Source organism: Rhineura floridana, chromosome 3, assembly GCF_030035675.1.
Source record: "Rhineura floridana isolate rRhiFlo1 chromosome 3, rRhiFlo1.hap2, whole genome shotgun sequence".
Taxonomy (NCBI): Eukaryota; Metazoa; Chordata; class Lepidosauria; order Squamata; family Rhineuridae; genus Rhineura; species Rhineura floridana.
In genome coordinates, this window is record NC_084482.1 from 19,036,057 (window position 1) to 19,059,091 (window position 23,035).

Sequence of the window (23,035 nt, forward strand, 5' to 3'; positions counted from 1 at the left end):
CATTTGCTAGTAAGAAATTGTTTGAACTTACAGGCCCAACCCAAGGTTTTAACATGTATAACCTTAATATGAAGTACTGTAAAAGCATCAATACTGTTTTGGTTTTCAGGATTGGTTTTAGGTATATATGAATTCAAACATCAAAATAGCTGTGCTAACTGTACTGTATTTTCATCATGGGCCAGAGGGCTGGTGAATGTGACAAGGGGCAAGGAAGTATCCATAGATCAGGAAGGAAAATGTATACCTACCTCTCTTGACCATAGCTAATTGGCAGAGGTCATGTTTTGCTCTCAGGTTCAGTCCCCAACTTCTCCGGTTAAAAGCACCTGACAGTAGGTGTTGGAAAAGATTCTCTGCTTTGAAATCTTGAAATATCACTGCCAGTCAAGTGGACAGTAATCTAAGGCAGCTTCCTGTGTTCCTCTTAGGTTTGGGGGCAGTGTCATATTCTTGCCCTATAGATGTCTGTTGTTTCTAGTCGTTTTTAGTCAAGGGAAACATGTTCTTGGGAATTAGGCATTGATATATTAGTTCCATATGCTTTAAACAGGCTCCCTTTTCATCAAACTATTTTCCTGTCCTCTTCAATGCTCCTGTAAGCAAAGCTTTTCCTGAATCACCTTGGCCTAGCCTTCCCCAACCTGTTGCCCTTCAGATGGTGCTGGACTATGTGAGGCGTCCTTCCCTGGCTCTCCCTGTCAGGTTCCTACCTGCACGTGGCTACTGCCTGTCACTAGGCACCACCAGGGACTCCACCAGTCCGGACCGCTCTCTCTTATGGTTTCTCTCCCCGCTCTAGCACAGATCTCAACAGATCCCCCTGCTAGGCAACCACCAGTAACGTCCCAATACTAGTATTCCCAGAGACTCTGAATACTGGTATTGTTATTCTCTTCACCGCTGCCACCATTTGTTACAGTTCCCCTTCAGCCTTGGTCATTACCTTACCCTCCCTTCTGGTCTGTGAAACCCCAGCCAAGGATCAGGCCTTTGGTAAACCAAATTAAGTATTTATTACAGATAACAAAGCTAACAAGATTAACAAGATTTCTTCTTAAGGCACATAAGCATATGGTTTTACTCAATACTAATCCGAACTCCACCCCCCTCCTTCTTCACTCTCTCCTGGCAAACAACTCTCTCAAACCCCACCAAGCAATCCACTCTTTCTCTTCTCCCCCCAGATTCCACAATTCACCACCTCACATTCCCCCAGATTTACCTGTCATCCTTTCATTTGTACTGTCAGCCATTTTAAACATTCAGCCAATCATCAAGCATTCTATTGCCCATTCACTCCCCCTCCTCTTTCACTACTTACCATGTATACTCTAAACAACCAGCACTTACCATATATACACTAATATATAGGAACATCACATTTCCCCCCCCCCCTTAAACAACGGCAGAGTATTATTCCTGTTCCAGGATTTATACGTCGCGTTAACAAATAAAAGTCTCTATGGGGAAAATGTCTTTCTTTGTTCCTCTGTCTGGTCACGTCACTGCAGTCTCAGCCATTTGCCTGGAAAGTCCATCGGCCAGTACATTGTCCTTGCCTTTTATGAACTGGAAGTCCACTTGATAGTCCTGTAGGGCCCAGGACCACCTCTGCAGCATAGTGTTATGGTTTTTCATAGTCTGCAACCATAACAAGGCCCGATGATCCGTAGTCACTGTGAATCTTCGTCCCCACACGTATGGGCGCAACTTGTTCAGTCCCCACACGACCGCTAGGCACTCCTTCTGGACCGACGAATAGTTTTTCTCCCTCGGCGTCAGCTTGCGACTCAGGTACGCCACTGGATGTCTAGTGCCTTCTCTCTCCTGCAGCAAGACGACTCCCAGCGCGAGGTCCGACGCATCTGTAGCCACAATGAATGGTTTCTCATAGTCTGGTGCTATTAATATGGGTCCTTGGCACAAGGCTTGCTTCAGTAGATCAAAAGCCTTCTGACATTCATCCGTCCATACCACACGCTCAGAACACTTCTTCTTTGTTAATTCATGCAAGGGGGTTGCTATTTCCCCAAAATTTCTCACAAACTTCCTATAAAATCCAGCCACACCCAGAAATGCCCTTACTTGTTTTTTGGTTAAGGGGATCGGCCACGCTTGTATTGCCTCCACCTTGCTCCATAAGGGGGTGATTTTCCCACTCCCCACCTTATGTCCTAAATAGATTACTTCCTTTAGTCCAAACTGGCATTTCTTAGCTTTTATTGTGAGGCCTGCTTTTCTTAAGGCCTCCAATACTGTTGTCAGGTGTTGGACATGCTCAGGCACCGACTTGCTAAAAATGGCCACGTCATCGATATAGGCCACTGCAAAATCTGACATGCCTCGCAACACAGTATTGATTAGCCTCTGAAATGAACTTGGTGAGTTCCTTAGTCCCATGGGTAAGGTCACAAACTCATATAACCCATCTGGTGTACTGAAGGCAGTTTTGGCTCTGGATTGCTCGTCTAGTTGCATTTGCCAAAATCCTTTACAGAGATCTAGTGTAGAGATAATGGTTGCTGCCCCCAATAACTCTAACATAGCGTCTACCCTAGGCATAGGATACACATCTGGGACAGTAATTTTATTGATTAGCCGATAGTCAATGCAAAACCTTGTCGTTCCATCTTTTTTCGGAACCAGGACAATACTTGAGGCCCAGGGACTGATGGATTCCCTGATCACTCCTAATTCCAGCATATCTTCCACCTCCTTTTTGATCTCATTCAAAACTTTCCCATTCACACGGTACGAAACAGATCTGATTGGAGCATGATCTCCAGTATAAATGGAATGTATAACTATACTGGTTCGGCCAGGTTTGTTGCTAAAGAGATTCCTATAGGTTTTCAAAACTCTCAGAATCTCCTCTTTTACTTCCTCCTTCACCTCCTCTGACCATTCCACTTGATCTATCCCTCCTTTGTCTTTGCTTTCCTGTACCAGATCTGGAAGTTCAGGCCCACTTCCCTCAGGGAATAAGGTAACTTGCAACACCTGTGCATCCCTGGTATGGTAAGGCTTCAACATATTTACATGAACCACTTTCTTTTGTTTAATTGGTCTGTGGTGATTACATATGTCACTGTGTCAAGCCTTTCTCTGATGGTATATGGTCCTTCCCAGTTAGCCTGTAATTTGTCATGTTTCCTGGGTATGAACGCCATAACCATATCTCCCACATCATACACACGTTCTCTGGCTGTTCTGTCATACCAGTAACTTTGCTTCTCCTGTGCATGACTCAAATTCTCTTTCACTACTTCCATCATTGATGTTAATTTATTGCGGAATTCCAATACAAAATCTACTACAGAAGTTTTGTACTCTCCCAGAGTTCCTTCCCATGAATTTTTTAGCAGTTCCAAAGGTCCCCTCACTTTTCTAGTGAACATGAGTTCAAAGGGTGAGAAGCCTGTTGACTCCTGAGGGACTTCTCTGTATGCAAATAACAAGCATCCCAACTGTTCATCCCAGTCTTGTGGGTGATCTTGAACATAGCTTCTTATCATGCCCTTCAAAACTCCATTGAATCTCTCAGTTAGCCCATTAGTGGCGGGATGGTAAGTAGTGGTCTTTAGATGTTTTAGACCACAACATTTCCACATACATTGCATCACTTCTCCCATGAATACACTGCCTTGATCTGTCAGCACTTCATGAGGGAAACCCAGCCTCATAAAGATTTTTAATAAAGCCTCTGCCACTACAGGGGCTTCTACAGATCTCAGTGCTTCTGCGTCTGGGTACCTGGTGGCAAAATCCACCACCACCACTAGATATTTCTTGCCATGCCTTGTGGGTTTGGAAAAAGGGCCCACCAAATCTATTCCCACTCTATAAAAGGGTTGTCCAATTATAGGAAGGGGCTTTAAGGGTGTCTTGGTCTTTACTCCACTCTTTCCCACCTTTTGGCATATTCCACAAGATAGACAATGTTGTTTTACATCCTTGGAGATATTTGGCCAATAATAATGTGCAGCCAATCTCCTCTTGGTCTTTTTTATTCCCAGATGTCCTGCACATGGGACATCGTGGGCTACCTCTAGCAATCTGGTTCTGTATTTGCTAGGTATTATCAATTGCTTCACTGGTTCACATTCATCCTTTCTCTCAGCAGGCATCCACAGTCTATATAAAATCCCATTCTCACACACAACTTGATTCCTCAGTTTGTCAGTGAAAGGAATCTGTTGGGTCAGGGCTTGTTCCTTTACCTGCTTCAAACTGATATCTTTATGCAGCTCTTCCCTGAATTGCTCTGCTTCTTCCCCAGAGACCACTTGATACAGTTTGTCTTCTTCAGCAGGCCTGCTAGTGGTTGCTATGGTGACCTGAGGCTGGTTAACAGATTCCACCCTGTTTGTTTCAGCCCCCCTTAATATGGCTTCTTTTTCTCTGCCAATTTGCTGTCTGGTCACTACATAGATCTTTCCTTGGGCGCCCATTACATCCCTTCCCAGTATTACTGGTTCTTGTTGCTGGGCATTAATGCCTACTTTATATCGGCCCTCTTGGCCTCTCCAAGCCATATCCACCAGGGCCACAGGCAAACTTTCTGGTTGACCTCTCACTCCTTGGATAGTCACAGTTTCCTGAGGTAATATTACCTCAGATTTTATTAAATCTGGCCTCAGTAATGTCTGAGCGGCACCAGTATCAAGCAATGCCCAATAATTTGCCCCTTGTACACTCACTTCCTCTCTCAGACTTGAATCAAGGTCTGTTACTTCTGTCCAGTTTATCTGGCAAAACTGAACCTTTTTCGCTGTTTCTAAAGCCTTGGGCTCTGTTTTCACTGCCCTTGTCTGAGCAGGATTACTACTGGGGTTGGCAACCTCACATTGAAAACGTAGGTGCCCCGGTCTACCACATTTGTAGCATAATTTCTCCTCACTTTTAGGGTACACAGATCCACTCTGGGGTGTCCTGTGCCCTTCAGATTTTAATGGAGGACTCACTCGCTGTGGTACCACATCCCTTCTGCCAGCACTATATGGTCTGGGTTTAAACTCTCTTGATGTTTTCCCCACCCAGCCAGTTCTATTAGAGGCGAAGTGATCCGCCATCTCTGCGGCCTCCTGCACAGATGTAGGGGAACAGTCTTTGACCAGGAGCCTTATTTCTGGTGGTAACTGATGGTATAATTGATCCAGTATCATGAGGCTTTTCACCTCTTCCACTGACTGAGCTTCGGCACTACTCATCCACTTTCCAAATATATCCATCAACTTTGCTCCCAGTTCCACAAAAGACCTCCCTGTCTGTATCTGGCAGTTTCTGAAAAGCTTTCTAAAATAATCAGGCCCCAGTCTGAATCTTTTAAACACTGCTTCTTTGAATTCAGCATAGGTGACGGGCCTGTCTGAGGGGAAATATTGGTATACCTCAGCCAATTCCCCTTTAATCAGGTTTGATAAATACTGCATGTATTTATCTTCAGGTAGCCCCCACAACTGAGCTGCTTTTTCAAAGGTGCTGAGGTAAATTTGAGGATCTTGACCAGGCTCATAGACAGCAAAGTCCTTTGGAGTAATTTTTATTTTTGCTCCATCTCTCTCCTTCCTTGTCTCCTCAGAGTGAAATTTCTCTCTATCAAATTTTAACTTTTCTACTTGTAATTCAGCATCCAATGCTCGTTGCTTCTCCCTCTCCTCAAACCCCAATCTCATTCTCTCAATTTCCAACTCCCTCTGTTTTTCCTTCTCTGCACCTTCCATCCTCAATCTCTCAGCTTCCAACTCCCGCTGTTTATCTTTTTCCTCAGCCTCAAAGACCCGCTGCTTTTCTTTCTCATCAGCCTCCCATCTTAACTTCTCTCTCAAGTACTCTATATAAGCGGGATTGCTTAAATATCCTTCTGGGGTCTCTTCTCTGACAGGTTGTTTTTGCTGGGCAGTTGCAAATCCTATAAGTGCTACCCTCAATTCATCTACCCCTTTACCCTCGTGAGGTAAATTGAATGTTATGCACTTCTCCACCAGCTCCTCTCTTTTCATTTTTATGTATTCAGCCATGGTGTTTGAGTTCACTCACTCTTTGCCACACACTCTTTGCCAGTCACTCTCACAAGTAATCTTGTTTTGTTATTTCTGTTTGCCACACCACTGTATCTGGATTCTCTGTTGTTCGTATCCCACCGCTACTGACACCACATGTGAGGCGTCCTTCCCTGGCTCTCCCTGTCAGGTTCCTACCTGCACGTGGCTACTGCCTGTCACTAGGCACCACCAGGGACTCCACCAGTCCGGACCGCTCTCTCTTATGGTTTCTCTCCCCGCTCTAGCACAGATCTCAACAGATCCCCCTGCTAGGCAACCACCAGTAACGTCCCAATACTAGTATTCCCAGAGACTCTGAATACTGGTATTGTTATTCTCTTCACCGCTGCCACCATTCGTTACAGTTCCCCTTCAGCCTTGGTCATTACCTTACCCTCCCTTCTGGTCTGTGAAACCCCAGCCAAGGATCAGGCCTTTGGTAAACCAAATTAAGTATTTATTACAGATAACAAAGCTAACAAGATTAACAAGATTTCTTCTTAAGGCATATAAGCATATGGTTTTACTCAATACTAATCCGAACTCCACCCCCCTCCTTCTTCACTCTCTCCTGGCAAACAACTCTCTCAAACCCCACCAAGCAATCCACTCTTTCTCTTCTCCCCCCAGATTCCACAATTCACCACCTCACATTCCCCCAGATTTACCTGTCATCCTTTCATTTGTACTGTCAGCCATTTTAAACATTCAGCCAATCATCAAGCAATCTATTGCCCATTCACTCCCCCTCCTCTTTCACTACTTACCATGTATACTCTAAACAACCAGCACTTACCATATATACACTAATATATAGGAACATCACAGACTACAATTCCCATTATGCCTGACCATTGGCTGTGCTGGCTGGAGCTGATGGGAGTTGTAGTCCAAAATACCTACACAGGATATCAGGTTGGGACAGGCTGCCGTAGCCTCAATTTGCGTGTGATCCACTCCCACCTCACTCCCCTATTATGGTATCATGGTAGGAAGGCAGTGGAGAGGGGGCCCAAATATAGCACGGATTGTTGGGAGGGGACACAATGTTCTAGGTTCTGTCACAGTAGAGGCCAGGCCATCTGTTTCAATGGCAGGGGGCAGGTTTTGCCTCCACAACTACAGTGCACCAAGTGTAGTGTTATATTTTTTCTCACGAAAATGGACAGGGAAAAGTCCAATTGAGGGGTACTGTCAGAATAGAAGATAAACCTGGGGAAGAGCTGTAGCTCCATGGTAGAGGATATGCTTTCAACTGGCAGGCACCCAGGAGACAGCCTTTTCAGCCATGGGCCCCCAGGCTTTGGAATCCCTTGCCCCAAGAAGCCCGCTTTGCTCCCTCCCTGATAGCATTTCAGAGACTTCTGAAAACCATCTTGTTCCAGAAAGACTTGGGGAGGGACAGAAGGTTTAGCCTGAAACTGGTTCCCCCGCTTTTAGTTTTACCTCTTTAGTCACCTTTTAATTGGTGAACAGGGACAGGGGCATGTGCAAGTCGGGGGGGATGTGACAGGGAGGGTGAGGGGCCAAACTATAGAAAGAGTGGGCGGCAGACGCTGGAATGGTACTGTTGGCAGACCATGCCAGATGAGGGGAACACGGGATAGATGTGTAATACCCATCCCATGTTCCGGGTCTGTTCAGAACCAGATGACAACTGGGGGATGCAGGATTCCTACCGACCTTTGATTGTTGTTGTGTAATGCCAGGTCTGTAGTACAAAAAACATCGCATATCCATGATATAATCTTGGATGGGCAAGCAGACCTGGCATGTATTACAGAGACCTGGCTGGATGAGGCCTCAGCTCCCATTCTTGAGGCCATGTGTCCGCTGGGTTTCCGTTATGCACGACAACCGAGGGTGGGAAGGCGGGGAGGGGGTGTGGCAGTCATCTATCAGGAGTCTCTAGTTTTTACCAGACCTCCTCTTCATAGGACTAAGTTTGTTGACTGCATGTACTGGAGGTTGGGCCCGAAGGGCAGTTTGGGGATCCTGCTTGTGTACTGCCCACCCCGCTGCACAGCAGACTCCCTGGCCGAAGTGCTAGAGATGGTCTCGGCTGTACGTGCGTTGTCCCCAGAGCTGTTAATTCTCGGGGACTTCAATGTACATGCTGAGGCCACTCTCGTAGGAGCCCCTTGGGATTTCCTGGAAACCATGGCTTCCTGGGAACTGCACCTTAGTAATATTGGGCCCACCCATGTAGCCGGTCATGCTCTCGACCTTATATTTGTCCTGGGAGGGGAGGGAAGTGTTCTGAAGTTGGGGGTGGCTTCTTCCACCCCTGTGTCATGGTCAGACCACTATCTGGTAAATATAGACTTCTCGATACCACACACCCTCCGTAGGGGAAAAGGACCTATTAGAATGGTCCGCCCCAGACGCCTAATGGATCCAGAAGGATTCCTGACTGCGCTTGGGGAATTGGAACCTGCTGAAGGCCGCACGGTCGATACCCTGGTGATGGAGTGGAATGAGGGGATCACCAGGGCTCTGGACCGCGTGGCGCCGAAACGTCCTCTCCCCCTGAACAGAACTCAGTTAGCACCTTGGTATACTCCACGGTTGCGAAATCTGAGACAGGAGGTGAGACGACTAGAACGCCGGTGGCAGAAATCCCGTTCCGAAGATGTCCGGACACAGGTTAGAGCAGCAGTAACTGCCTACCAAGTGGCAATAAAGGCAGAAAAGAAGAGATTCTTTGCTGCCTCTATTGCGTCCGCAGAGTGCTGTCCCAGGAGGTTATTCCAAGTGGTCCGAAGCCTGGTCGGTCCAGTTGCTCAGGAACCCTTGGAACAGTCTAAGGCCTCCTGTGACAAATTAGCAAAGCACTTTGCCGACAAAATTGAACATTTATGGAGCTCAATTCCTTACGCCGTGGACACAGTAAATGAAACAGAGTTGGCCAGTTGCAATCCGGTCAAATGGGATCGGTTTCGACCTCTTCCTTCTGAGGATGTGACAAGGTGCTCTCGACTGTGAAGCCTACCACCTGTCTAACTGATCCTTGCCCATCGTGGCTCCTTGTGAGCTGCAAAGAGAAATTGGGCGAGGGGATTAAGGCGGTGGTCAATGCATCCTTGGAGGAGGGTGTAATGCCATTAGCACTCAAGGAGGCAATTGTAAAGCCCATCTTAAAGAAGTCCTCCTTGGATCCCCAAGTTTTGAATAACTTTCGCCCAATTTCGAATCTACCATTCCTGGGCAAGATCATTGAGCGAGTGGTGGCTAATCAGTTGTCGACACACTTGGATGAAACGGATTATTTGGATCCATACCAATCGGGTTTCAGGACTGGACATGGAACTGAAACAGCATTGGTCGCTCTGGTTGATGATATGAGGAGGGCATTAGATAGGGGAGAATTCACCTTTCTTGTCCTCCTTGATCTCTCAGCGGCTTTTGATACTGTCGACCACAGTATCCTTTTACATCGCCTGGAGGAATCGGGAATAGGAGGCACTGTACTACGGTGGTTCCATTCCTTTCTTTCCGACAGGCATCAACAGGTAGCATTGGGGGAAGAGGTTTCAGACCCTTGGCCTCTCAATTGTGTGCCACAGGGCTCTATCCTCTCTCCCATGCTATTTAATATCTATATGAAGCCGCTGGGGACAATCATCAGGAGATTTGGGCTACAGTGTCACCAATATGCGGATGACACTCAGCTCTATCTCTCGTTTAAATCTTCACCAGAGTCTGCTGTGGAGACCATGTCCAAGTGCCTGGAATCTGTGAGTGGATGGATGGGAAGGAACAGGCTGAAGGTGAATCCTGATAAGACTGAGGTGCTACTCATGGGAGACAAGGGAAGGCTGGGAGATGTTGACCTGGTGTTCGACGGGGTGAAATTGCCCCTGAAGGACCAGGTCCGCAGCCTTGGGGTTGTTCTTGATTCCAAGCTGTCCATGGAGGCTCAGATTTCGGCAGTGAGCCGGGCAGCTTGGTATCAATTACACCTCATTCGTAGACTGCAGCCCTACCTTCCTGCTCATCAGCTCCCACTGGTGGTACATGCCCTGGTCACCTCTCGGTTGGATTACTGTAATGCGCTCTACGTGGGGTTACCCTTGAAAACGGTCCGGAAATTACAACTTATACAAAATGCTGCGGCTCGACTACTTACAAACTGTCGCCGCCGGGAACACATCACCCCAGTGTTGTTCGACCTACACTGGCTTCCAGTTATTTTCCGGGCCCAATTCAAGGTGTTGGTATTAACCTTTAAATCCCTATACGGTCTCGGCCCAGTTTATCTGATGGAGCGCCTCCAGCGCCACCAACCATGCCGCCCAACAAGATCAGCCACACAGGACCTTCTCTCAATCCCGCCAACTAAAACAGCTAGGTTGGCGGGGACAAGAGAGAGGGCATTTTCAGTGGCGGCCCCCACTCTCTGGAACTCCCTCCCGTATGACCTTCGACATGCCCCTTCCCTGAATGTATTCCGCCAAGCTTTGAAGACCTGGCTCTTCAGACAGGCCTTTGGGACTTACGGGGAGGGTTAAATTTTTACGACGAATAGCCTACTACTCTGTACTGGAACTGTTTTATTGTTTTATTGTTATATTTTATTTTATGATGTATTTTATTATGATGTAATGTATTGTTGTTAAATTGTACGTCACCTAGAGTGGCCATTGGCCAGATAGGCGACCCACAAATTAAATTATTATTATTATTTATTATTATTAATATCACACCCCTTGAATTGTAAAAAGTGTATGTTATGTATTTTTATCTATTTTAATTTTTTTTTGTTTTTATTTACTGTATACGATGTCACTATGAGCTGCCCTGAGTGCCCTACTGTAGGACAGAAGGGCAGGATAAAAATAATTTAAATAAATAAATATGCTTTTCATTCAGAAGGCCCAAGGTTCAATTCCTGACATTTTCAGGTAGGGCTTAGGAAGATCCCTGTATGAAACCCTGCCAGTGACTGTAGAGCTAGATGGACCAACAGTCTGAGTACAGTGCAGTTTCCTATGTACCTAAACCAACTTTAGCCCCTCTTCTTGCTCTAGCTCCTTCTCCCTCTCTTGCTTCCTAGCAAGTGGGAATGAGAGGCACAGTCTCTCTGTTGCACTGCCTTCGACTTCCTGAAGCTGTTTCCCAGCGACCATCTCTTGCTCTACCATACTTGATTGGTGATAAAGAAACAGAATGTTGGGAGCTGACTCCTTTATCTACAGCTAGAATGTTACCGAAGTTAACGTGCCTCTGATGTGCTTCTTCTCTCCCATGCAGGACTGTACGAGAGAAAGGAAAGGAACAACACCTTCCTCTGGGAGCTGAAAATCTTCATGGACCACCACCATGGAACCATGTGCTTGGAGCAGTGACAGCACAACCCAGATCTTTTAAGGGGAATCTTGACTCTCTCTCAAGCCACTTTCCTTGGGCCCTCAGCCATGGCAGGAAACAAGGAGAGAGGCTGCTCTGGTGGAACACCCCTGGCTCATGTGAATGGCTTCCCACCTGCTGTATACCCCTTCCCTTTCCCCAACCCACACTTCGAGGTGCTCACCAATGGAGGTTACTTCCGGAGCTATCCTACCGACTTGCCCAAGGAAATGGCATCATTGTGTGAGTTTCATAGAAAGAAAAGGATGGCTGGGTGGGGGTGGATGGACTCTTGGGGCTTGCTGCCAGAGTGATATGGATGCTAGGTTGATCTGAGAAGCCGAGGCACTCAATGCTCTTTCCAGCACTGGTTAGCTTTGAGTGCTGCACACATGTGGTGAAGTGGGGCCAGTTAGGCTCACAGGATGGCCTAATGTAATGGCCACATAGAGATGTTTCTGGGTGTGGATTGATTTCTGTTCTGGATTCTGGCTTTCCTGCACTCTGCCAACACGAGCAAAGCTTTAGGCATGGGTTTTCACTGACTGAATGTTCACAAGCAATGCTGGGTTGGTATAGATCTCTGATAGGAATCTCCCTGGCACCCAGATGATAACAATTTGGGGCTTGAACCTGGGTTCAGACCCCATCTCCATTGTGAGCATTGTGGGGGAAGGGGAGAGAGAGGTCTTGGTCCAGAGTTGGGTACCCTATGCACACAATGGGTACGATAAAGCCATTGTAAGGATGAAGGAGACAACATCTCTAAATCCTTTGCACCCTCAGGATGTTACAGAAGTTATTAAACAATATCTGGACCTGGCAGCAAAGGCTTTGTGCAGATGCACCCTTGTCTTGGGCTGCTTCTCCTGTGTAATATTGTATTTAGTGCCAACATTAAGTTACATACTGTATTGATTACAGACATGATATGGTTCCTGTTCACAGGGTCTGTACGAGAGGTGGGCAACCTGTAGTACTTGGCCTAGTTTCAAAAGCCCTCTGCAAGTGATCAATTCAGACCTCTGGCATGAACAATGTGTTTTTCCCCTGGCAGCCTACTGGGGAAAGAGAGAAAAGGGGGTGGGGGGGGGAAAGAGAGAGCAAGCGCCTTTCTTACTTTCCCCCTCTGGGTCTGCTTGCTGCTGGCTTTGGCCCTGCCTACAGGCAGCATGTGATTCCTGACAGATTACCCTGGAGGGAATGCAGTCCTTGAAAGAAAAAAGGTTGCCTCTCCTGGTCTGTACTTTAATTCCCATAAATTGCCTTTTTGAAGGAGATTTCCGGTGGGCAAAGGAGTCCTGTGAGTGATTCAGTATATGTTGGGATGGTGACACATCTCATCTTGAAAAATCTTCAACCTTGTGGGCTGAACAAGGTGATGGTGAAGCCTGTGATCTGAATCTGAACATGTTAGCTGAGCTATTGACTAGCGCTTTGAATTGTGTCTGGAAGCTAACAGGCACCCAGTGCAATTTACTAAGCACAGGTCTTATGTGGTTGGAGTTGCCCACCCTGATAAAAGGAACATCACATCGTTGTTGTTTTTTACTAGCAGTAGCGGCTGTACAAACTTCAAGGGCAGTCCCACATACAGCACATTGCAGTAGTTAGTCCAGAGTTTATCAAACCATGATGAGTTGCCAAGTCACTGGTAAACAATCAGGGAGCAGAATTTAAAAATGAATGGGTCTTGCATCCACTATAGAAGCATTGCTGGTATAGATATGTCTGTGACACTGCATAGCAATAGAATGGTATCAAATGGCAAGACTTCCTCACAGTTTGTTACAACTTAGTATCAAAAGCATATCAGCAAAAATATTTTTAACTGTTACATGCATTCTGGTGTCCAGTACTTGGTTAAGAAGCCAGGCCTAGTATCATGCCTGAATAGGTTTGTCTGCCATCTGATATGCCTATCATGCCAGCACGGGGTGCCCAAAATTGGACTGGATTCTAGGCACATGTGAAGACAAAGGGTAGAAACCCACTCACTGTTCTGCTGGTTCCAATGCATCTCCACTTCTCTCTTCTGAAAATGGGGAAACACGCCACTAGTCAAACCCTGCCCCTTTTTACTATAAAACCTGGTGGGATCAGCTTGAGTGCATCTTTTTTTTTAATTCAGCAGCTTCAAAGAGATTTTGCAACAGATCAGCCCATTCCCCCTCCTGGTGTGGCTAATGGAAACACTTTGCTCTGGTGACTAATGTGTTCACAGCCAAAGACTCTTGAGTTCATGCTTATTACCTAAGAGGTTGGAGACCCTGGGCTGAACACATAACAATTCACATAGTGATTTTTAAGGTGAAACTACTGCCGTTCGTGACTTTCACAAGGGCTATTCAAAATACAGAAGAAATCACCCTCGTAAGGTAACAATGCTGTTTGCCATGACATTGAAAAATGAGCAGTTTCCAGGACATGGTAATTTTGTGAATACATGTGTGTATAGGAAAGCATTCCACCTCATGGCTGTTTGGGGTGGGGGAGAATTCACTGTGGGTGGAGTGAAGTGGCCCACACAATGCTCTTGGCTTGGAGCTTGACTTTTAACGGATCTTTTTTTGGATGGGTCCCATCCTGGGGAGGGCATCTTGCCTTCGCTTTGTAGGGGATCTTGCATCACCCTTTAGGAGTTGCTTTGTCCTAATTGCACTGAAAGGGCTCCAAAGTAAAGTTCTAATTGTGGAGATACTCAAAGTAACCCCCGTGTGTGTGTGTGTTTACGTGTCTCTTTGCCTTTGTGTAAACCGTGCCTTGATCTCATGATGGCACTTTTAAAGGGATGTTATGCCCAAGGCTTGCTGGGTGTAGGTCTTAACTGGCTTCTGCTGGCTAGTCCGCTCTGTTATCCACACTTTGGGGCATGTTCCGACCGCTCTGCCCTTTCCCGCCCTAGGGTGTGCCCAGGCTTTGTGCCAGACCTGCAGGCTCAGCTCGGCTCAGCTCCTCCCACCTGCCAATGCGGGGATTGGAGCCCTACATGCTTTCTGGGGTACGGGTTCCAGCATGCCGAAGCAGCGTCCCCACGCTTAAGAGCTGTCAGTCATTCATGCCTCCAGCTCACTGAATCTCTCTGTGCTGCTTCAGAGCTGTGCACATATAACCCTGCATGTGCATGGGCCCCATCTTGAAGGAAGGAATGCCCAGGAAGCATTTGCAAGAAGTATTGTGCTCTTTCCCGTCACTTCCTGGACTCTGCTGTACCAGTCTGGGCCTTTCCATGTTGGTCTATGCATTTTCAATCCCAGGATCTGCTCCCCTCTGCCTCCCCCAGCAATGCTTCTCCCTTTGCTGACCCTGGACTCTTTTTTTGCTTCAACTCTGCCGATGTTCTGCTGCTCCTGAGCTACTATTACCACTGTGTGAGTGTTGTTTGTCCACCAGGGGGCACCGTTTGAGTTAATGTGATTTGAGTCAGATTCAGTTCAATTATACTTCATTGGGGTATCCAGGTGCCTTCTAAAATTGTATTTTATCAGTGCTGATCTTATGGAGTGTTTCACATCTGAAGCATGCATTGGCTTTGTTTTCAAATCTGTTCCTAGCTGTAATGTAAAATCTAAACCGACTGCTGTGTGCATTTTAATTTCTCTTCCAAATTATCTCCTGCATTAATAGCATTCACATTATTATTATTTATTTATTATTTATTTATTATTATTTATTGAATTTATTAGTCGCCCATCTGGCTGGTTATCCAGCCACTCTGGGTGACGTACAAAATAAAACATCCAATACATTAAAACATTTAAAATCTCAAACCAGACAGGCAACGGGGACAAGATGAAAGAGAGAGAGTAAAAACACCAGGCCGCTGGGGTTGCCCAGAGCATTGTTTTTCAACCTTGGGTCCCCAGATACTGTGGGACTACATACTGTCTCTCTCCCTCTCCCTCTCCTCTCCCTCTCCCTCTCTCTCTCTCATCATGAGGGGATCAGATGTGCATGTAGTATCACCCTAACATTAAATTCTTTCATTTCTTTCATTTCTAACCAGCCCACAGAATAAGAACGTTGCTGCAATCCAGACCTTTTCAGGGTTTCCATGAGGGTATCACCCACTTTAATACTGTACTGTTGAATGTATTATCCACCAAGAGAAATTGAGTGGTGTTGTATTATTGGGTGCTAGTTGGAATTGTGCTTTTGCTGCCCAGAGTGAGTGTCTGGGTTGTCAAGTTCCTGTGTGCTTCAAAGTTGCCCAGTGCCATTCAGTTTGAGAGACTGAATGGGTATCATGTACAGCCCCACCTGGGTGAGGGATGGCGAGGGAGTAGTTGTGTTGTTGTTTGCATGACATTGTGATGCCCTAGATGGAAGTGTGTGAATGACTTGTGCGTTACACTTGATGCTGCTATGTGTTTCTGTAGACCAAGCATTTGCTCCTTAATGTTTGTTTGGCGGGAGATAAGTTATCTGTATGGTTGGTGGGAATGAATCAGAGTGGGGCTTGGATGTGAAGGACTGCTAAGGACATATTTGGGAGGGGTTACTGTGGGGGGGTGCAGTTCATATCTTAATTATTTGTAATTACTAATAATGCTGTTTTGTGGAGTTTGTTGAATTTTGCGTTTGACTTGTATTCATTCATAATGTTTGTTTAAGATAATACTCTATTTTTCTGTTAATTATGCTGTTCTGAATGTGTGTTTTTTATTTGACCTGTATCTATAATGTTTTCTTTTAATATTGTGATGCTTTGTTTGATGTTTTAATCTAGGTTGTAAACCGCTTTGAGATTTCCCCCCCCAAAAAATATGTGGTATAGAAATGCCTTTAACAACAACAACCACAACCTGCCTTTCTGAAATCTAAGTCAGGAACACTAATAAACAACCATTTTTTTAAAAAGCCACCCGGCAACCTAAAACCAGCACTAAAATGAACATCAGCACACCTCATGCAGAGCTTCAGATAGTTTCTGAAGGAAAGTTTTCTTTTACATCCCTCTTTTAAAAAACAAATCCACAAACCATATTGATTGTTTTAGCAACATCTTTTGTGGAGGGAGCTTCACAGTTATGCTAACAATAAGGCGGCCCTGTTTCTTGGGCTTGTCAGCTTAACCTCAGAAGGAGATGGCACATGCTAGCAGGGTCTCCTTTGCCAATCTAAGAGGCTAGGGAGGAACATATGGGAAAGAGTGTTCCTTTAAGTAGTCAGCACCCAAACCATATCAGGGCTTTCAAAGTCAAAGCCAACACCTTGAATTGGGCTCATACAAATCAGCAACTAATGGAGATCTTTCACTGTGGGATAATGTGCTCCTTGCAGCTAGCCACAAATCAAGGCTGCATTCTATGCTAATCCAAATTCCTAAATCGCCTTCATAGGAAACCCCAGATAGAGACCAAAACAGTAGTCCACATGAGAAGTTATCAGGAAGAATTGAACTTGCTTCCATCCCTACTCCAACTCCCCATGATTATGATACCTTGAAGTTTGGTGGTCAGTAGTATCTGTGGTTCAGTTTCATGCCACTTCCACTAATTTGATATCTGTCGGAGAAGCACTCAAGTAACAAACCATTGGTTCACAATGAAGGCTGCAAGCCCCTTAAGGGATTTTTTTGCAAACCCCTGTTTGTATAAAATTAATGAAGTGTCCATCATTATAATGGATATGTGTGGAGAGGGGATGTATTGTAATAGACCTCTGGGGAGATCAAAAGTATATGTTTGTGTTTGTTTTCTGCATGGTGTGGCTGATGCATGGGGGTAGCAGTTTGCATCTTCCTTGGCCGTAGTGAAATTATACATAGATAGATAGATTCAGAGCAGAGTTAAGAGGATAAGAGATCTCTGAAGGGTCAAAGGAACTTGTAATCTAAAGCACGGATGATGGAACCTGTGGTCCTCTAGATGTTGTTAGACTCTACCTCCCATCAGCCCCAGCTAGCATGGACAGCGATTAGGAATGAAGGGAGTTGTAGTCCAGCAACATGAGGAGGGGCCACACCTTCCCCATCCCTTGTATAAAGAGAGGAAAATAACAGGGGTTCTGGGAATGGATAATACTGACAGCTTACACATTTTGCAAGGATGCCAAAAAGAAGGGAGAACACTTGAATGTTATCGCCTGCTCATTCAGGGAAATTCATGAGTGAGTGAACCATCATGGTTCTTCTTCCTACTCAAGAAGGATTGATTCAAATTATAGGAATGCGGAATTCCTAATCAACCATCAGAGTGGTTCTGCCCTGATGGAAAAAGCTGCTGAGAAGATTTTCCTCGAACCTGTTCTTGAAAAGTTCTGACAAGTTTTAGGTTGAGGAACTCCTGTCTTTGGGCGGGGCCACTAAACGTTCCATCTGGCTGTGGTCAAATCTGTAGTTCCACTGTTCTGTAGGCGTACCGTGCTTTGTGGATATCTGCATGAGCACATGAAGCTATAGCCGTCTCCCTCTAGTGGATGTTGGTGGGACAACTTAGTTGTTTCTGCACCATCTGAAGGCTGAAATGGCTCTTGAAGGCAGCTGTTCTACCTGAAATAGTATCTCTTGGGTGGCCAGAAGTAAAGGAAGACAGGGCTCTTGTACGTTTAGCAGCTGGGTAAAAACAAATAATGGAGGGGGGAAAGCAGATGCAGTTTTTCTTATCCCTGTATGTCAAGCTGCACCTGCCAAAAATCCTTATTCTACTTACCTTTTAAGAGTCCTGTTCTTTTGCATCTGGTCACCTTAAGTGTTGACATGGCAGAAATGGCCCACAGCAAGCATTCACTGCACCATATTCAAAGTGCCAGTCTGGTTGGCTCTCTTTGCACCTGGTCCTTGAAATCCTTTGTTTGGGATGCTTTATCCTCTTTTCCTAGGGCTGTGTGGTTGTAATCTGGAGCAAGAAGCCAGCTGCAGCACCTGTCCTGCTCTGCCCTTACTGGTCTTGCATTTTCCACATTGCTACCATGTGGACTTCTGGAGAGGGAGGAGGGCTTCGGGTTGTCAGGTTGCAACCTAGAGATCTACATCTTTACATTGCCTTTATGGAGCCGGAAATGGGGCAGCTGCAGCTTCTCTTGCTGTTCTGCCCCTGGTCTTGTTGTTGGCACTTTCCCCCTCTATGCTGCATCGCCACAGGTGGAGCCCTGCTTGTTACAGCCTCAGGTGGAGCAAGGGAAGTCATGTGGGAGAAGACTGTCTGCCTTCTTTCCTGTTGCACTAGGGATGCATTTCTTGAAGGATGGAGCGCCTGTGCCCTGCATCGCTCTTTGACCTTTTCTATGATTGTCAGAAACAAAGTAGGTGATGCAAAATGTGCAGATCAGTGCATATTTTGGTTGCAGAATTCAGCTTTTCCTTGGTTGCAGAATTGGGGTTGCCTTGGCACTTGATTTCCCTCCCTCCCCTATTTTTTTAACTGCAGTTTCAGTAAACGCAAGCTGTTTCTTCAGTGCCTTCCCTTTCCCCTCCATCATGACTTAGCAGCTTGTCCTTCCTGAGCTCAGCTCTTTCTTTTCCTTATTCTTGCCCACACACACACTCCATCTGCCTTAATACAATGCCCCTTCTTTTTGTACAGGGCCCTTTCCTTGGGGGAGTCAACAGATGGGTGGTAGGGCAGGGAATGAAGAGCACCCTGCCATTACAAGTGAAAGAGCAAGAAAGAGAAAATCCTTTTTTGCAACCAGTGCTTGGGTCAGGAGAGGAACAAGAGCAGAAATAGGTGGGCCAATTGTTCCGTTTGTCTGATGTATGGGCTTTTGTGATGCCTTTTGGGGTGCTTTGGAAATTTGAATGGCTGCCCCATGCACGGGACTCAATTTGAAATGGATGAGACCTTCAGGTCTCATCCTAGTGCTTCTGAGCATGTGGAAAGTGCCTCCTCACCATCACTGAATAACCACAGCCAGATCCCACATATCTGGAATAGGAAGAAAAGGTTCCAGGGTGAGAGAGAAAGTTTGAGCCCCAGTAATTCAGCAGCTAGGAATGAAATATTGCTCTCACATCCCTGATTTCCCAGCTGACAGCCATCTGAGGCCCAGGGCTGCACTGGCTCCTCAAGCTGCTAAACCCTTTTTGTGGCAGGGCCCCCGTTACAAGCATTGAGGCCTACTTCGGTCTATACTGCCTGAAATGAGTTGGGACTCCCTCCTGGCCCGGTGAATGAGCTGGCAGGGCGGCTGGAAATAATTATTTCATCTGGAAAGAGAAAGAGAGAGAGAGAGAGAGAGAGCACGCACAAGGAAGGCTCAGGCAAAAGGGACCGATGCTGTCAGTTCCCCTCCCCACTATACTCCCGCCCATGTTTCTCCCATACCTCTTACCTTTTTGGTTCTCTGAAAGCTGGGCTGGAGTCTGGAGATCCCATCTTAAAACATCTCTACCCTCCCCTGTTGCAGCCAGAAGTAGGGAAGAGTCCTGGATTCTAGGTGAACTGAGATCAAAATGAGCAGGAGGAGGACTCCTGGTTTCTATCCTGATCCCTTACAATTTTATGCCCTGCAGAAACCCGTACTCCTACTCATTAAACCCCATTTTCCTCACACAAGAAGAACTAGAATTGTAGAGTCTAGTTCTCATCCTTTCTGCCCTTAAGGGTTTGCACAGTTGTTCAGTTTGTTTTTTTCTGGAGCAGTGGGGTGCAACTTTCTCTGTAAGGCCATATGACAGGTTAGCGTTGCCTCACATACCCTTTTTAATTGCAAAGCACCCTAAGGAGGAAGTACTTTGCAGCAGAGAAGTGGTGGGAAGAAATGAGTGCTTTATCCTTTCCAAGTCCTCCTTGTGACATAGACCTTTGTTTGCAAGATGAACACTGGTGGGGGGTAAAAGTAACAGGAGAGTGAGTTTCAGGAGAAAAGTGGTTGCCAGGGGAAGGGTAAAGTACCACTTTCCCCATGCCCCTTTCCTTCTACTAAGTACCTCTTCCCAAGGGTACTGTGCAGTGAAAAAGGGCTATTGGGGTAATGCTGCACTGTGTTGTGTTGTTTAGCCATTGGGGTTATGCTGGTGCATTCGTCCAATACTACAGTGGAAGCCGGAATCCATATAAATGGAGGAGTGATGAAAACACCTGTTCACATCCTTATAAAAAAGGAGTGGGATAAATGTCTGTTGCAGTGTTGAAGTGGTAGAGTGCACATATTTAAATGATAAAGGCACTGTAAATAAGGTTTTTTTTAAAAAAAAAAATGGCAGGACACCTGTGCAGGAGAAGGGATAGCCCATGTTTACTTTGGTTAACAAAGGCCTATACTAGAGCTAATTTGGTAATGTAGGAAGATGCTCACTCTGGAAACAACAGACACAAATTGAAAGCAAAATACACTTGTAACAAAAGTATCATGGGGTGAGGACGTGTGTGCCTTGCCATTAGTGATGGCATGGACACTAGCCAATAGTTGCTTGTGTCAGTTGCGCCATCTGACACACAGCAATCTCAGTGGCAATGGAAGGACTAACTGTGTGTGGGGGGGAAGTCTCACATTTATCCAGCAGCATCAAATTTCCTTCTAAAATGCTAGAAGAACAAGACCTCACCACAACAGAAGGATGACCCAGGGGGAAGACATCCTTATCTTTTGCAACAAAACAGTTCCAAATGTGGCATTATTTCTTAAAAGGAGCAGTTTTTACAAACCCTTATTAAGTTGTTTGTGCTGGCTTTTTAGTACTGGATGATGCCAGCTGTGGTCCGCATTGAAACTGCCTGGGTTCAGGTTCTAGGAAAGCAAATGCAACATGCACCAACATCTAATATTGCTCCATGGCAGCAGAGAACATGCTTTGCATGCAGAAAGTCCCGGGTTCAATCCCTGGTATCTCCAATTATTTATTTGTTTTTAAAACAGAAAGCAGGATTGGACCAAGATGAAGGAGGTGTGAAAATTAGAGGGAGAAATATCAATAATTTAAAATATGCAGATGATACCATACTACTAGCAGAAAACAGTAATGATTTGAAACGAATGCTGATGAAAGTTCAAGAGGAAAGCACAAAAGCAGGACTACAGCTGAAAGTCAAAAAGACTAAAGTAATGACAACAGAAGATTTATGCAACTTTACAGTTGACAATGAGGACACTGAACTTGTCAAGGATTATCAATACCTCAGCACAATCATTAACCAAAATGGAGACAATAGTCAAGAAATCAGAAGAAGGCTAGGACTGGGTAGGGCAGCTGTGAGAGAACTAGAAAAGGTCCTCAGATGTAAAGATGTATCACTGAACACTAAAGTCAGGATCATTCAGACCATGGTATTCCCGATCTCTATGTATGGATGTGAAAGTTGGACAGTGAAAAAAGCAGATAAGAGAAAAATCCACTCATTTGAAATGTGGTGTTGGAGAAGAGCTTTGCGGATACCATGGACTGCAAAAAAGACAAATAATTGGGTGTTAGAACAAATTAAACCAGAACTATCACTAGAAGCTAAAATGATGAAACTGAGGTTGTCATAGTTTGGACACATAATGAGAAGACATGATTCATTAGAAAATATATTAATGCTTGGAAAAACAGCAGGGAGTAGAAAAAGTGGAAGGCCAAAAAAGAGATGGATTGATTCCACAAAGGAAGCCACAGACGTGAACTTACAAGATCTGAACAGGGTGGTTCATGACAGATGCTCTTGGAGGTCACTGATTCATAGGGTCGCCATAAGTCGCAATCGACTTGAAGGCACATAACAACAACAGGTTACTTATGGTGACATGAAAGATTCTGTTCCAGAGACACTAAGGCGCTTCCTCGGGGAAGGGCCGTCACTCAGTGGGAGAGCATCTGTTTTGTATGCAGAAGGTTCCCGGTTCCATCTCCAGATAGGGCTGGGGAAAGCTCCTGCCTGAAACCCCAGAGCCACTGCCAGTCAGTGTAAACAATACCAAGATAGATGGACCAATGGCCTGACAGTATAAGGCAGCTTCCTATGTTGTTGTTATTTATTTATTTAATTTATATCCCGTCCTTCCTTCTAGTAGGAGCCCAGGGGGGCAAACAAAAACAGTATAAATATTATAAAAACAGACTTTAACATATATTAAAACAAACATCTTTAAAAACATATTAAAACAAAACATCTTTAAAAACATCTTAAAAAGCAACTCCAGCACAGACGCAGACTGTTCGTATGCTCCCAGTCAGAGCAGACAACATTGGGCTAGGTAGAGAAACAGTTTAACCTGGTATAAATTAGCTTCCTATATTCCTCACATAGGCAGGGTTGGTGCAGACCACGGCTATAAAGGGATAATGGATAGTACTGGGTACAAATATGGGAGACCCAAGATAAAATTTTCACTTGACCATGAAGCTTGCTAAGTGGCCTTGGACAAGTCACTATCAGTGCTATACAAGTGCACTAGAAACATTTAATCTTTTAAAAGTAATACTCCACACGTCTGCACGGAAGTGAATATTCTCCTCCTCCTCCTCTTGACCCTTTCACCCGTAGGAGTCTCATGGAGCATTGAGGACCACTGCGGCAACAGCAGCCATCAGTAGTTCTGATGTTTTACCTTTTTGGCAGTTATGTTGTGTAGTGGTTGGAGTGTTGGACTAGGAGCTGGAACACCAGAGTTCAAATCCTCACTCAGCCATGAAGTTCACTGGGTGACCTTGAGAGAACAACTGCCTCTCAGCCTAACCTGCCTCGCAGGGTTGTTATGGGGATGAAATGAGGAGAGGG

General features: G+C 45.6%; 1 protein-coding gene across 10 annotated transcripts in view; it reads left to right on the top strand.

Moving 5' to 3' along the window:
• The window catches only part of RARG (retinoic acid receptor gamma), a 165,526-nt gene that overhangs the window by 71,392 nt on the left and 71,099 nt on the right, over nucleotides 1–23,035 (top strand). For 9 of the 10 annotated variants that reach the window (XM_061614772.1, XM_061614768.1, XM_061614770.1 and 6 more), the window contains one exon: nucleotides 11,301–11,639. In XM_061614772.1, the coding sequence (XP_061470756.1) occupies nucleotides 11,465–11,639 (175 nt within the window). In that variant the 5' untranslated portion in view covers nucleotides 11,301–11,464. Of the gene's footprint in view, nucleotides 1–11,300; nucleotides 11,640–14,560; nucleotides 14,768–23,035 lie in introns of those variants that run through there. The other variant, XM_061614779.1, reaches the window with a different exon arrangement.